At 36.3% G+C, this 14,950-nt stretch overlaps 1 protein-coding gene across 1 annotated transcript; it reads right to left on the bottom strand.

Annotated features, from left to right (window-relative positions):
• Positions 1–265: 265 nt before the first annotated feature.
• On the bottom strand, positions 266–1,164 carry LOC112030633 (agamous-like MADS-box protein AGL62). Its single transcript, XM_024063302.2, has one exon. The coding sequence runs from the start codon at positions 1,110–1,112 to the stop codon at positions 459–461; it is 654 nt and encodes a 217-aa protein (XP_023919070.1). The 5' UTR covers positions 1,113–1,164; the 3' UTR covers positions 266–458.
• Between the last annotated feature and the right edge of the window lie 13,786 nt (positions 1,165–14,950).

Raw genomic sequence — 14,950 nt, 5'->3', positions numbered from 1 at the left:
AACAGACAAAAAAATCATCTAGACTCCGGTTTTCAATCATTTTCTTCTTTTTTTTTTTTTTTTTATTCTCCCTAAAGAGAAGAGCGGGAACTTTTCTTAGGGTTTTGTGTGGTAACTTACTCCTCTCTCTTTCTCTCTCTCTCTCTCTCTCTTGAAGCCCTTCTATTGAAACCCTTATTTCTGACTTTGGTTTGGGAGAATATATATTTTGAGACATGACAAACAAGAAAAGCTGCATAGTTATTTGACAAACAATAAAATATTAAAGTTCATAATTTGCTACAAATCATAGGATCATTATATCCCCTACATATTCCAAAAAGGAAATGAAGAAGAAGAAGATAGATTCAGTTGTTTTTTTGGGATAAAACCTGAAACATAATATATGAAAAGCTAAAACCTGAAAGATACTCATTCAGAACTACCATGTTCCATTGCTGCAAGCAGCCCATACCCATTCAGAAGTTCCCTGGTCCATAGCCATAGCCGGGATGAAGGGTAGGATCAGCATCACTGGCATTAGGGTTAAACGGGATGGATCCTTGGGAAGAATTTCCAGGAAAATAGGTAGAGGACGAAGGGAGCGCCCCGCCAGCAAAAGCTTTCTCCTTCATATGGTTGCACAGGTTTTTGTGAAGCTCCTCCAATTGAGCGTTCATTTGTTTTAGCTCTTGATAGCCAAGCTCCTCAGTTGGAACCTCCCACCAACCCTTGTTTCCCCTTGCCTTTGTCAGCTTCTGGAGTGCCTTTCCTTGGTCCTTCTCGGCTTCGAGTAGGCTGAGCAGCTCATTGTACTGCTGGTTGAGCTCATTGATTCTCACCCTACGGTGAGCCTCCACCAAGGGATGGGTGTTGTCACCTTGACCAGGTAGTGGGTTTTGTCTCAAGAAGCGATTGGCCACAGACTCAACCGAGGGATGACCAAATGAAAAGGGCTTTCCGGCTGGTGAGAAAATCACAACACCAACCTCAGCACCACATAGGGTCACCAACTCACTAGCCTTTTTGTAGATACCAGATCTACGTTTTGAGAAAGTAATAAGACGATCATCTTCATTCTCTATTTTCTTCATCTCAATTTTCTGCCTTCCCTTAGTTTTCTTTCCCTCCATGGTTAGAAAATAGAGAAAAAAAAGATTATTTGCCTTTCTTGTTTGGCTTTGAATTGATGGCCCTCTTGGATTTGCTGGAGATGTATATATATAGAAGAGGAAAACTTAGGTCATTAAATGCTTGCATGCCATTTTATTCTCTCTTTAAGTTGTCTCTTTCTATAAAGAGTGAAATATTCCTTCGGTCTGGGAATAACTTATAATTTTCTTTTTACCATGTCAAATATCAATTATTTAATTTATTTTTCTCGTATTTTCCATACAAAATGTTTATGAATTCAAAGTTCTAATTTTTTACGAATTGATGGCCCTCTTGGTTTTGCTGGATATATATATATATATATAGAAGAGGAAAACTTAGGTCATTAAATGCTTGCATGCCATTTAAATTATTGAATTCCTTCGGTCTGGGAACTTATAATTTTCTTTTTGCCATGTCAAATATCAATTATTTTTCTCGTATTTTTCATAGAAATTGTTTATGAATTCAAAGTTCTAATTTTACAAGAAAAATGTTAAAATTACAAATTATTTTATAGACTGTTTTATAAAATATTGATGTGATGAGTGATTATTAATAAATAAAAATATTATATTAGTAGTAAACCCAACTAAAAACCAATAAAAATTTGTTACATCAATAGTTTATAAAAATATTATAAAATAAGTTATAGTTGTACCATTATATCTACAATCTCAGGTACTTCAAAATTCATCTCTACTCTATTGTAAATGACTAATTATGTATCAAGACACATTAATTGTAATATGACTCATCAATAGTACATGATAGAGCTCTATTTTTACCGTTAGGGTGTTGAGCTCATCATTCTATCACTGTTGCACTTTATGCTTATCGTTCTATCACTGTTGCACTTTATGCTTTACCTTAGTAACTACCATTAATTAGCATATACTGAACAATAAAATCCATTAAAAGCCACTAATGAACAAGAAAGAAGAGGGAAAAATGAAAGTAATTGCCAATTATTGAATAGTTTCTGTTGAATAAAAATGACTTAATTAATTGTATCAACTATATTCATAACTGTAATTGAAATTACAATATTGTTATAAGTTAATGTTAAAAATGAAAGCATAGAATAAAACTAGAAGATTGAGGGAGAAATATTGAGAAAATAACTCAGAGATTGACAATTCTTATTAATTGGGATTAACTTTACAAAAGGCTCTGATTAATTTATACCCGTAAAACAGGAAAAAATTATATCATGTATCGGCTTCGTGGTGTACTTTCTCTTGGAACAGAGCAACCAAATCCAAAAACTATAGCAAATAATGTTACTAGTCGTTGCATGGTTGCAACAGAGAATAACAAACTCCACTTAATTAACAAAGCCAATGAGAAGAGGACACTGGACCACAAAAAATAAAACTGCTATATAATATAAGATCGACATGTAGCAATAAAAACCAAACATATACAGGTTAAATGTAGCAGCATGATGCTTGATGCATGACTTCATATCGCCAACTATACGACATGCATGTTGTTATGTGGTAGTACAACAAGAACAATCTGTCATATTTCCTATTACTGTTCCTATTGTCATAGTAATTGCGAGTGAGACTCAATGCATTATCCACCAGGTGCAGTACCTACTTTTACGTCTCACAAAATTTTTTACTTTCCCAACTTTTAATACTGTTCCTAATTTTTTTTTTTTTTCCCAAAAACTAAGATTGAAAGTTGCTTTCTTCACTCTCAATTTCAGCCATTGAGAAATATTGAATTCGGTGCAATAACCAAATCTCAATCCTAATAATTGTATCCTATTGTACATAATTAAGCAGCAACAATGCAGGGGCGGCTCTACCCTTTGTTCGGGGGTTCAAAAGAACCCCCTCACTTCCCAAAACAAAAAAAATTATATATATTTATAATATTTTTTTTGTTAGTTTAATATTTTAATTTATTCTTGAAAATATTTTTGCACATCCTAACTTAAATCTTATGCACCCTTACTACAAGTATTTCTAACTCTAAGACTACGAGTAAGTATCTGTGAACTGCAAGTGTCACTCTTTATTATAAATTTATATTATATGTGTGTGAGTGTATTTAATATTAATTGTGTGCATTACTTTTTGTTATAATGTTATTTGTGTGAATAATGATATGTTTGGATATTTGTGTGTACAGTATAAATATAATATAACTTTATATAATTTAAGGAAATAGAAAAGGTTTATTACATGTGTGTGTATTATTATCATGTTATAATAACTTTTTGTTATAAAGTCAAAAAAATTCAAGAAGAAAAATTGTAAAGTTAATGATTGTTCAAGCATTTAATTTTTTAGTTGATGATGATGCCGAAAAACGAACAGTGAGCTACACGATACTCGCACGCGAAGCAGCACCTGCACAACAAAAACAAAGACCGGACTTATCAGAGAGCATCGGTATGGTATCGGCCAAATACCCTCCGAAGGTCAAGTTAGGGCTTCTCGCAACTCTAAAGTGCTAGAGCAGGGTTAATTATGCGTACCTTGATTTGTGAGAGTATTGGGGTTTTTATAGTAGTCGAAAGTTGACATCTTTTACTTGGAGTCGAAGTCCTTTCCTTATAGGAGTTCTTCTGAGCGTGGATTGCGGGATCCTTTCCTTATAGAACTCTGATATTAGGCGTGGGACGCAAGTAATTTTCCTATTACTTGCGTGGTGGCCAAGTCATGGTTCTACAAAGAACCGTCAGCCTCGGGACCGTCAGCTTACCACATCTTCAGCAGCCATGTTGGCGTCAACTCCTTGCTACGCTCTACGCTTGGCTCGTGAGCTTTGGACTACCGTCTGTTAACTCTAGAGCCTTCAGCTTTTCTAACTGGCTGAACCCGTGAGAAACTGACGGGTTAAGTCATAATTTTATTTTTGTGTATCAGTTGCCCCCTACTCCATATCTCCGTCAGTTTTAGCTGACGGGTTATGGAGTTATGGTTTTTGTTGCTGAATTCCCTTCTAGCCAGGAGAGAGAAGATGATGCAGTTGGCAATAAATGCCCTGGATAGGTGGCGAATTTCGGTTGGCTCCGCTTCTAGACCTATTTTGCGGTTCCTGCACAAACTCTTTTGGGGGTATGTCCGCTGGGATGACAGACCATCCAAAAGAAGTAAGATTGAGTAAGAACTGCTAGTGCATACCATGAGGGATAAAGAGAAAGAGCACCCACACCATGGTAGGAAAGGATGCCACACCAGACTAATAAATAAAACAGCTCTCCTTTGTCTGGAAATGGGGAGTGGTACACAGACGGACCAGTAGTGGTCGACAAGTACACCCAAACCAGACAAAAGTGGTTAAGGGCTAAAATAGTAAAATCTGGTCACGATAAGCACTATATAAGGAGACCCTTGCCGTGCCTAGAAGAAGGAGCAAGATCGCCTCTGAGGAATCATAAAAATATAAAACAAGTGTAAAAGAAAAGAAAGAAAAGATAAAAAGGAAAAATTAAAAACAAAGAAAGAAGAAATGAAAAAACAGAGGAGTTAGACCGGCAAGTATGCACTAGCGGGTCGATTTTTCCTCTCTCCCTCTCAAAATCCTGCTCTCTGTCAAAAAGTAAAAGGATTCCCTTAGGCACCAACCATCCAGGTCCGTTTCCCTCAAAGCCATTAATTTCCACGGCAGGTTTCCTGAGAGATTAACTGCGTTGAGAGGAGGCATTCTTCCCTCTTTGGTTTTGCTCCTGCGGATCAGACTTGATTTGATTTCTTTCTCTTCATATTACCATTTGTTCCCTTTACTTTCTTTGTAAAAGTCATTGTTATTATTGTGATTATGTTTCGTGAATAGGGATTATTTGGTCATTTTCTATTAAATAGCCAGAGTTCTCTATTTTGTTATTATTATTATATCTACCTGCCATGACTCATCTGAAACAACTCTGTCTACCATAAGCACACTCCTAACAGATGAGGTAGTTTGTGCACAAGCCGGCCCAAATTAAGTTGCAATTGGACCGATCTCAACTCCCTTATTCAGAATACTTGGGTCTATTACCGCAGGAGGCAGCCTAGCCCAACATAACAAAAAGGCCCTACAAAGGGCCAAAAGAAAAGTAGGAGAGAGAGAGAGAGAGAGAGGGAGAGGAGTATGACATTGGCTTTCATTTTAGGTGCATATGATCTAAACCTGTCAACAACACTATCAAAACTTGATACAGTGCTTCAGCGACAAATAGGTTTCTAAAAGGTATGTTTATGGAAGACAGAGCATTTATATGTGTTATTTGTTTTTATTTATATTTTTGGGAAGTGCTTAATCTTTGTAAGTGATTGAGGTACTTAGATATATGTAAAATTAAACTTAAGATATGAAATAGTATAATTTATATTTCTCTATTCAATTGATGTTATATTTTTAATCTCTTGATATGTATATTTAGTTTTGCAAATTAAAAATTATCAACCTTAAATCTTAGATGTTCAGCCTTCAAAAGTTCATGTGTTTTCTTTATATTAAAAAATAATCCTAAAAAAAAAAAAAAGATAATAAGAATTTTTATATTGAAATTGTCAAATATAAGAACCAAATATACATGTACACTTGATAAAAAAAAAAAATCAATAGGCATGTGCATGTAGTGGCATTTTTAGGGTCTAATTAATTATGGTTACTTATATATGGATATATTGTATATATTACAATTTTTTTTTCGTCATTATTTTAGTGACATATTATACATAATCGTAATTAATTTTCCAAACATTATAACACATATGAATATTATAAAATAACTAATAATGAACACACACATCGCGCGAGACATCTGCTAGTTAATTATAATCCTACTTGCAATAACTTTACTTGTAATACAAACAAAGTAATCCTATGTTTAGTTCCTAGTTTCATCCATTATTTACCTTTCAATGGGTTTATTATAACAAAAAAATTTAAAACATTAAAGATACAGCAACTCTAAAGCTTTCTACTATTGACGTAGGCTATCAAGTTGAACCATGTTGATTACTTTGTGCTTCTACTTTCTCTCTCTCTTATTCACTCTCAAATCTTAATCCCAATGTCAACATAAATTCTAGGCTAAAATCTATTTATGCCCTTTTGGAAATTTACAATTTACACCCTCAAGTACTACAACAATAACAATGTGTCCCTTCATCATCCATTAAAATCTTACTGTCAACCCACCCTGACAACATTGTTTGGGACAAATTTTGTTTTCCTGTCCTGTTTTAAACCAAGTTAATGGCAAAAATACGACATATTATAAAAGAAGGTGCATATGTACATTGAAAGTTTTGAATGTCAAGAAACCTATGTAAAAGTGTGAGAGTGCCTTTTTTCTTCAGCACAGCGGCCCAAGGATCCTGGGCCAAATAATTGTTCTTGGTGGACTGAGTTTGGTTCACCGCAGCTAAAGGGCTATTTAAGAACTAAATGGTGCACAAAGCAAGCTTCTTACAACACAAATAAACTAACAAACGAAAATATTTGTATTAAATGACAGCTCAAACAACAAAAAAATGCATAGTAATAAAAATACAGTAAAACAGGGGTTAGGGATCCTTAGATTAATAAAAAGCATTTTATTAATTTTCTTTGATTACGATTACAATATGCTCACTAAGACATGATACAAGGTTCAAATTAACTCAAAAATTGCAGACTTTGATGGCCATTCAAGCCTCTAAGACTTGCAAAGTTTGAATCCTTTCGAAACCAAGTATGTGCTATAGTGGCTATTTTCTAGGATAATGGGAGACGATCCTCTGTTTTTCCTTGAGTTTTACAAAGTTCTTTCTATGGTTCTTCCTTTTATAGTGCCCCCACAGAGCTCGTGCTGTGTCAGTTACCCAGAGGCTGGTTCTTTCCTTCTTTCTCATAATTTCTTCCTTTTGGTCCGACCAAGCTAAAAGCCCTTAGCTAATCTTTCTATTCCAAGATCCCCTCAAGTTGCTGATCTTGGCTATTTTGGCCCTCTTCACCTTTTCAGCTTTTGCCTGCCCTCCATCCTTGTCATTTTTCCCAAACAGTCGGAATCTTTTACTGCTGGGTTGAAAGCTCCTCCCTAGCCACTTCTACTTATGGTTTTTCCCATTCTTACTTCCTTGAGGTACAGCTCCTTTGTTCATGAATGTTTGCTTTATATTTTCTGATTCCTCACTACATGTCTCGGTGCTTGAGACCCATTTGTCCTTCATCCTTTACGCCTTTTTTTCCTTTGAGCCGTGTCAATCTTACTTAGAGTGCGTAATTCATCCCAAGGATCCCCTGGCTCTGGTAATCTCCAAGATCCCGGCCTAGTTCTTCCTATTGGGCTTCTCTTGGCTTACTGATCTTGGCCGACTGGGCCTTTCCTTTGCTTCATGGATTTAAAAGTCTACTCCTTCATGGGTCTTTGGATCCCAATTCTTTGGATTTTTCACCCTTTTCTTCTTTCTTTTCTTCTTTTCTTCATTTCGTGAGCCCAGCTCTTTTATTTTTCTAGCTTCACTTCCCATGAAGTCAACCCAAGGTGTTATTTCTTTAGGCCTTGGGTTGTGATTAGTTTTTGAACCTCAACAAAAAGTAACCTCAAATTTGGAGGTAGTAAAGTGTAATTTAGCTTAAATATAACATTATATTTCACGCTTCATCAATTACAACATGGTATAAGAGCTATATCTTACCTTTTTAAACATAATCAAAGTTATGTTTCACTTTTTTTTAACGTTGTATCAGAATTACATTTCAACAATTTTAATATGGATATATATATATATATATATATATATATTTTTTTTTTTTTAATTGATACTTAAAGGAGCGGAGATCTAAACCTTGATTCACTTTATAAAGGATAAGAGGCAATAGTTACAAGACTCCTAGCTAACATGTTGGATTCTAATTTGGGGACACATTAGTTAATCTATGAATTGTCATAATTTATATGCCTACAAATTGATGGGTTGGCCAAAAAAATTGAAATTAATTATGTTCTCTAACTTGTCTAGTATTTTTGGTCTAACCCAAATGTTTCCTAATTTATATTGGAGCAAAGAGTCAATTTCATACTAAAAGTCATTTTGATTTGGATAGGAAAATAAAATATTTTAGTACCAGTTGATTCTAGTGTACCATTTCAGGGTTGTGTGCGTGTGTGTGTGTGTGTGTGAGAGAGAGAGAGAGAGAGTTAAAATCCACATATTTAATAAGCCAAAATATTAACTTAAATAACTATATTTTTTTTAATTTTAAACGTTTTTTAACTATTTTTTTATTGTACTTGCCAAGATATCAATCCCGATCAAAACAGAGAAAAATCTGTAGTACAAAGTATAAACCGGTATTTTATCCAGGACATTTTGGAGTACCAATGTAGGTTTTATGGCCGGTACAGTATTGACGTCCTTGATTGGACCCCTTGTCCATACACACAAGACAAATATAAAGTACTAGATTGATAAGCCATCGTTGGTCTCAATGGTGAAGAAAATTCTTAAAAGGGCAGTGTTTCTTTCCCACATGCACTTCATCATAATTGAATTTAAAATTAAAAAACTTAATACTTACCCCAATGAGGACCTAAACTAACAGCATGAAAACAAAGAAGAAAATATTGCAAAAGCTTCTCATATTTCCCACAATAACTGTAATTTCACAATAATTTCACATCATTTATTGCTACAAAGAATTATGATCACAATACCTCCTTTTCAAGTTTTAAGACAGCCATGAAGGCTTCTTGAGGTACATCAACTTTACCAATTGCCTTCATTCTTTTCTTTCCCTCAGCCTGGTAACAAAAAAGGAAACACTTATGCACAATACTAACTGCAAATCACGGATTTTAAATTATAGGAATAGTCAGTTAAATATATAAAGCCTAAGTACAATACTAACTACTACAAACTAAAGGACCTTTCACTTTGCTACAGTTAGTGCAATACAATAAAACTGTATTGGAAACTTTTAATGATTACAGGTACAATTTACTAACAAATTTGAAAGTATTTGTTTCCTCTGATCTATTAGATAACGAATACTCCTCCCGTTCCACAATAACATATACAGATGCTAGTGACATTGCAAATTTCCNTTTTTTTTTTTTTTCCCAAAAACTAAGATTGAAAGTTGCTTTCTTCACTCTCAATTTCAGCCATTGAGAAATATTGAATTCGGTGCAATAACCAAATCTCAATCCTAATAATTGTATCCTATTGTACATAATTAAGCAGCAACAATGCAGGGGCGGCTCTACCCTTTGTTCGGGGGTTCAAAAGAACCCCCTCACTTCCCAAAACAAAAAAAATTATATATATTTATAATATTTTTTTTTGTTAGTTTAATATTTTAATTTATTCTTGAAAATATTTTTGCACACCCTAACTTAAATCTTATGCACCCTTACTACAAGTATTTCTAACTCTAAGACTACGAGTAAGTATCTGTGAACTGCAAGTGTCACTCTTTATTATAAATTTATATTATATGTGTGTGAGTGTATTTAATATTAATTGTGTGCATTACTTTTTGTTATAATGTTATTTGTGTGAATAATGATATGTTTGGATATTTGTGTGTACAGTATAAATATAATATAACTTTATATAATTTAAGGAAATAGAAAAGGTTTATTACATGTGTGTGTATTATTATCATGTTATAATAACTTTTTGTTATAAAGTCAAAAAAATTCAAGAAGAAAAATTGTAAAGTTAATGATTGTTCAAGCATTTAATTTTTTAGTTGATGATGATGCCGAAAAACGAACAGTGAGCTACACGATACTCGCACGCGAAGCAGCACCTGCACAACAAAAACAAAGACCGGACTTATCAGAGAGCATCGGTATGGTATCGGCCAAATACCCTCCGAAGGTCAAGTTAGGGCTTCTCGCAACTCTAAAGTGCTAGAGCAGGGTTAATTATGCGTACCTTGATTTGTGAGAGTATTGGGGTTTTTATAGTAGTCGAAAGTTGACATCTTTTACTTGGAGTCGAAGTCCTTTCCTTATAGGAGTTCTTCTGAGCGTGGATTGCGGGATCCTTTCCTTATAGAACTCTGATATTAGGCGTGGGACGCAAGTAATTTTCCTATTACTTGCGTGGTGGCCAAGTCATGGTTCTACAAAGAACCGTCAGCCTCGGGACCGTCAGCTTACCACATCTTCAGCAGCCATGTTGGCGTCAACTCCTTGCTACGCTCTACGCTTGGCTCGTGAGCTTTGGACTACCGTCTGTTAACTCTAGAGCCTTCAGCTTTTCTAACTGGCTGAACCCGTGAGAAACTGACGGGTTAAGTCATAATTTTATTTTTGTGTATCAGTTGCCCCCTACTCCATATCTCCGTCAGTTTTAGCTGACGGGTTATGGAGTTATGGTTTTTGTTGCTGAATTCCCTTCTAGCCAGGAGAGAGAAGATGATGCAGTTGGCAATAAATGCCCTGGATAGGTGGCGAATTTCGGTTGGCTCCGCTTCTAGATGAGGGCGTCGCTTCGTCTTCCGTGCGTTTGCCTTATATATATATATATATATATATATACGGCGCACCTCCTCTCATTTTCTTATTTGACTTCCCCTGATTCCTGGAGAACAAACCCGTCGCCCACCATCCGTCACTACTACCTACTGCTTACCTGCACTTTTACTGTCACTTTGTTAACCGTCACTTTTGAGAAACTGGTAAGTTCCCTTTTTTTCCTTATGCTCATGCTTTATTTCTCTAAAAAAAATTTTCGAAGCGAGGTCGTCATCCTAGGTTCTTAGATTACGTCCGTCACTTGTAGGTATCAGATGTCGAGTGACGCGTCGAGTGATCGGTCGTCGGTCCGCGAGGGAGTGGGCTACGACGAGGTTTTTGGTTCAGGTAGTGAGTCCGGGAGCTTTTCCTGGTCGTCAGAGAGGGAGACGTCAGCCCAAACTCCTGACGAGGAGGTAGGAAGTCATGGAGATGGTCAGGTTGAGGTGGTAGGTGAAGAGGGTAAATTTGAAGGGGAAGGAGAGAGTGGTGGTGACAGGGATGAAGGCGATGAGAACTCTTGTGAAGGGACTTCTGATAGTCCTGGAGGTAACCGTACCTTCATCCTCCCAAAGAATGGGCTGTAAATAAGTTTTACCCAAAATGACTGAAAATTTTTCTAAGAAGTTGCGTGTCCGTTTCCAAATTCCTGATCATATTCCTATCTGTCTCCCTAGGGAAGGTGAGAAATGTTATACAGGAAGAACTGCAGACGTTGGTATGTACGATGCCATGTTTGCTATCGGTCTTAGACTGCCTCTGACGGCCTTACACCGTCAGCTGGCTGACTTTCTTGGTTTATCCGTCAGCCAAATTGCTCTAAACTCGTGGAGAATTTTCATAGGTGCCGAGGTACTGTGGGGTCGTCTGAGTGGAGGGAACCGTCAACTTTCTTTGGACGAATTCTTTTATTGCTATAGACCTCGGCACCTTTCTTCCTCCAAAGGGATGTATCATTTTGCCGTCAGGGAGAAAGATTTGAGGCTTGTGTCCGAGATGCCAGATTCGAATAGAGCCTGGAAGAGCAGATTCTTTTTTGTTAAAGGGACGGATTGGGTGTGCCGTCAGGAGGAATGGGAGACGATACCCCTTGGCTATTTTGACAATACTTGGGCATTTGTAAAGGAGTCAGGTTTTAGCCGTCAGCTTTTAACCCGTCAACTTCAGCAAGTAATAGTTTCTGTTTTTTTTTTTTTTTAATGGTTCTAACACTCAATCTTGTTTGTGTTTTCCAGCCCTTATTCGCCCCTCCATAACCGACGAGCAGGAAGACTTCATCCGTCGAGTTTTGGAGATTCCCCTAGAGGAGCGGTCGTGTCGAGACTTAATTACCCTCGATTATCTTCACGCTTACTGCGAGGGTCCTGAACCGACGCCTGAGGCTCGTAGGCTAAAAGAATTCTCCCGTCACCGTGAGTATCTTAATTTTAATTTTATTTTCAGCCTTCATTCTTGTATTGTCGTCGGCTTCTCTTATATTTTCCTTTTGTAGAGATGGACGTGGCTAAGCAACGGATAAGGGCTGCCGTAGCCCGTCTGAAGGAGGAGAAAAAAGCAAAGGGGGATGATATCCTCATCGACCCCCAAAACCGTCACTAAGGGTTCTTCCAAAAGGAAAACTGACGGGGATGTCAACCGTCCCCTCAAGAAGGCAGCCGTCGTTTCTGGGAGTGAACCCTCAGAGAAACCATCTCCTAAGTCAGGTCACGGGGCCAGGAAGGGCGTGATGACTTCCTCTGGTCCCGTCCTGGAGGGCCCTGCTCTCTGCTGACGCATAAGGACTTTGCCGTCGAGATGGTTGATTCCCTCATAAAGCCGACGGACATAGATCCCTGCGCTCTGCTAGGGACAGAGGAGTTAGGGGCATCGGCTTTGTTTGATCTCACTCGGGTAAGCCGTCTACTTTACTTTTTCTTCATCTTATTTTTATTGTTTGACAGCTGACGGTTAAAAAAAAAAAGATAATAAGAATTTTTATATTGAAATTGTCAAATATAAGAACCAAATATACATGTACACTTGATAAAAAAAAAAAATCAATAGGCATGTGCATGTAGTGGCATTTTTAGGGTCTAATTAATTATGGTTACTTATATATGGATATATTGTATATATTACAATTTTTTTTTCGTCATTATTTTAGTGACATATTATACATAATCGTAATTAATTTTCCAAACATTATAACACATATGAATATTATAAAATAACTAATAATGAACACACACATCGCGCGAGACATCTGCTAGTTAATTATAATCCTACTTGCAATAACTTTACTTGTAATACAAACAAAGTAATCCTATGTTTAGTTCCTAGTTTCATCCATTATTTACCTTTCAATGGGTTTATTATAACAAAAAAATTTAAAACATTAAAGATACAGCAACTCTAAAGCTTTCTACTATTGACGTAGGCTATCAAGTTGAACCATGTTGATTACTTTGTGCTTCTACTTTCTCTCTCTCTTATTCACTCTCAAATCTTAATCCCAATGTCAACATAAATTCTAGGCTAAAATCTATTTATGCCCTTTTGGAAATTTACAATTTACACCCTCAAGTACTACAACAATAACAATGTGTCCCTTCATCATCCATTAAAATCTTACTGTCAACCCACCCTGACAACATTGTTTGGGACAAATTTTGTTTTCCTGTCCTGTTTTAAACCAAGTTAATGGCAAAAATACGACATATTATAAAAGAAGGTGCATATGTACATTGAAAGTTTTGAATGTCAAGAAACCTATGTAAAAGTGTGAGAGTGCCTTTTTTCTTCAGCACAGCGGCCCAAGGATCCTGGGCCAAATAATTGTTCTTGGTGGACTGAGTTTGGTTCACCGCAGCTAAAGGGCTATTTAAGAACTAAATGGTGCACAAAGCAAGCTTCTTACAACACAAATAAACTAACAAACGAAAATATTTGTATTAAATGACAGCTCAAACAACAAAAAAATGCATAGTAATAAAAATACAGTAAAACAGGGGTTAGGGATCCTTAGATTAATAAAAAGCATTTTATTAATTTTCTTTGATTACGATTACAATATGCTCACTAAGACATGATACAAGGTTCAAATTAACTCAAAAATTGCAGACTTTGATGGCCATTCAAGCCTCTAAGACTTGCAAAGTTTGAATCCTTTCGAAACCAAGTATGTGCTATAGTGGCTATTTTCTAGGATAATGGGAGACGATCCTCTGTTTTTCCTTGAGTTTTACAAAGTTCTTTCTATGGTTCTTCCTTTTATAGTGCCCCCACAGAGCTCGTGCTGTGTCAGTTACCCAGAGGCTGGTTCTTTCCTTCTTTCTCATAATTTCTTCCTTTTGGTCCGACCAAGCTAAAAGCCCTTAGCTAATCTTTCTATTCCAAGATCCCCTCAAGTTGCTGATCTTGGCTATTTTGGCCCTCTTCACCTTTTCAGCTTTTGCCTGCCCTCCATCCTTGTCATTTTTCCCAAACAGTCGGAATCTTTTACTGCTGGGTTGAAAGCTCCTCCCTAGCCACTTCTACTTATGGTTTTTCCCATTCTTACTTCCTTGAGGTACAGCTCCTTTGTTCATGAATGTTTGCTTTATATTTTCTGATTCCTCACTACATGTCTCGGTGCTTGAGACCCATTTGTCCTTCATCCTTTACGCCTTTTTTTCCTTTGAGCCGTGTCAATCTTACTTAGAGTGCGTAATTCATCCCAAGGATCCCCTGGCTCTGGTAATCTCCAAGATCCCGGCCTAGTTCTTCCTATTGGGCTTCTCTTGGCTTACTGATCTTGGCCGACTGGGCCTTTCCTTTGCTTCATGGATTTAAAAGTCTACTCCTTCATGGGTCTTTGGATCCCAATTCTTTGGATTTTTCACCCTTTTCTTCTTTCTTTTCTTCTTTTCTTCATTTCGTGAGCCCAGCTCTTTTATTTTTCTAGCTTCACTTCCCATGAAGTCAACCCAAGGTGTTATTTCTTTAGGCCTTGGGTTGTGATTAGTTTTTGAACCTCAACAAAAAGTAACCTCAAATTTGGAGGTAGTAAAGTGTAATTTAGCTTAAATATAACATTATATTTCACGCTTCATCAATTACAACATGGTATAAGAGCTATATCTTACCTTTTTAAACATAATCAAAGTTATGTTTCACTTTTTTTTAACGTTGTATCAGAATTACATTTCAACAATTTTAATATGGATATATATATATATATATATATTATATATTTTTTTTTTTTTTAATTGATACTTAAAGGAGCGGAGATCTAAACCTTGATTCACTTTATAAAGGATAAGAGGCAATAGTTACAAGACTCCTAGCTAACATGTTGGATTCTAATTTGGGACACATTAGTTATCTATGAATTGTCAT

The sequence above is a fragment of the Quercus suber genome, unplaced genomic scaffold (assembly GCF_002906115.3).
Source record: "Quercus suber isolate HL8 unplaced genomic scaffold, Cork oak 2.0 scaffold_1051, whole genome shotgun sequence".
In the NCBI taxonomy this organism is placed as follows: Eukaryota; Viridiplantae; Streptophyta; class Magnoliopsida; order Fagales; family Fagaceae; genus Quercus; species Quercus suber.
Note: the sequence above shows the minus strand (reverse complement) of the source record. Positions and strands in the feature narration are given on the sequence as shown.

Excerpts from the sequence above, each read along its gene's own strand:
- LOC112030633 (XM_024063302.2), bottom strand. The coding sequence starts at position 1,112 with ATGGAGGGAAAGAAAACTAAGGGAAGGCAGAAAATTGAGATGAAGAAA.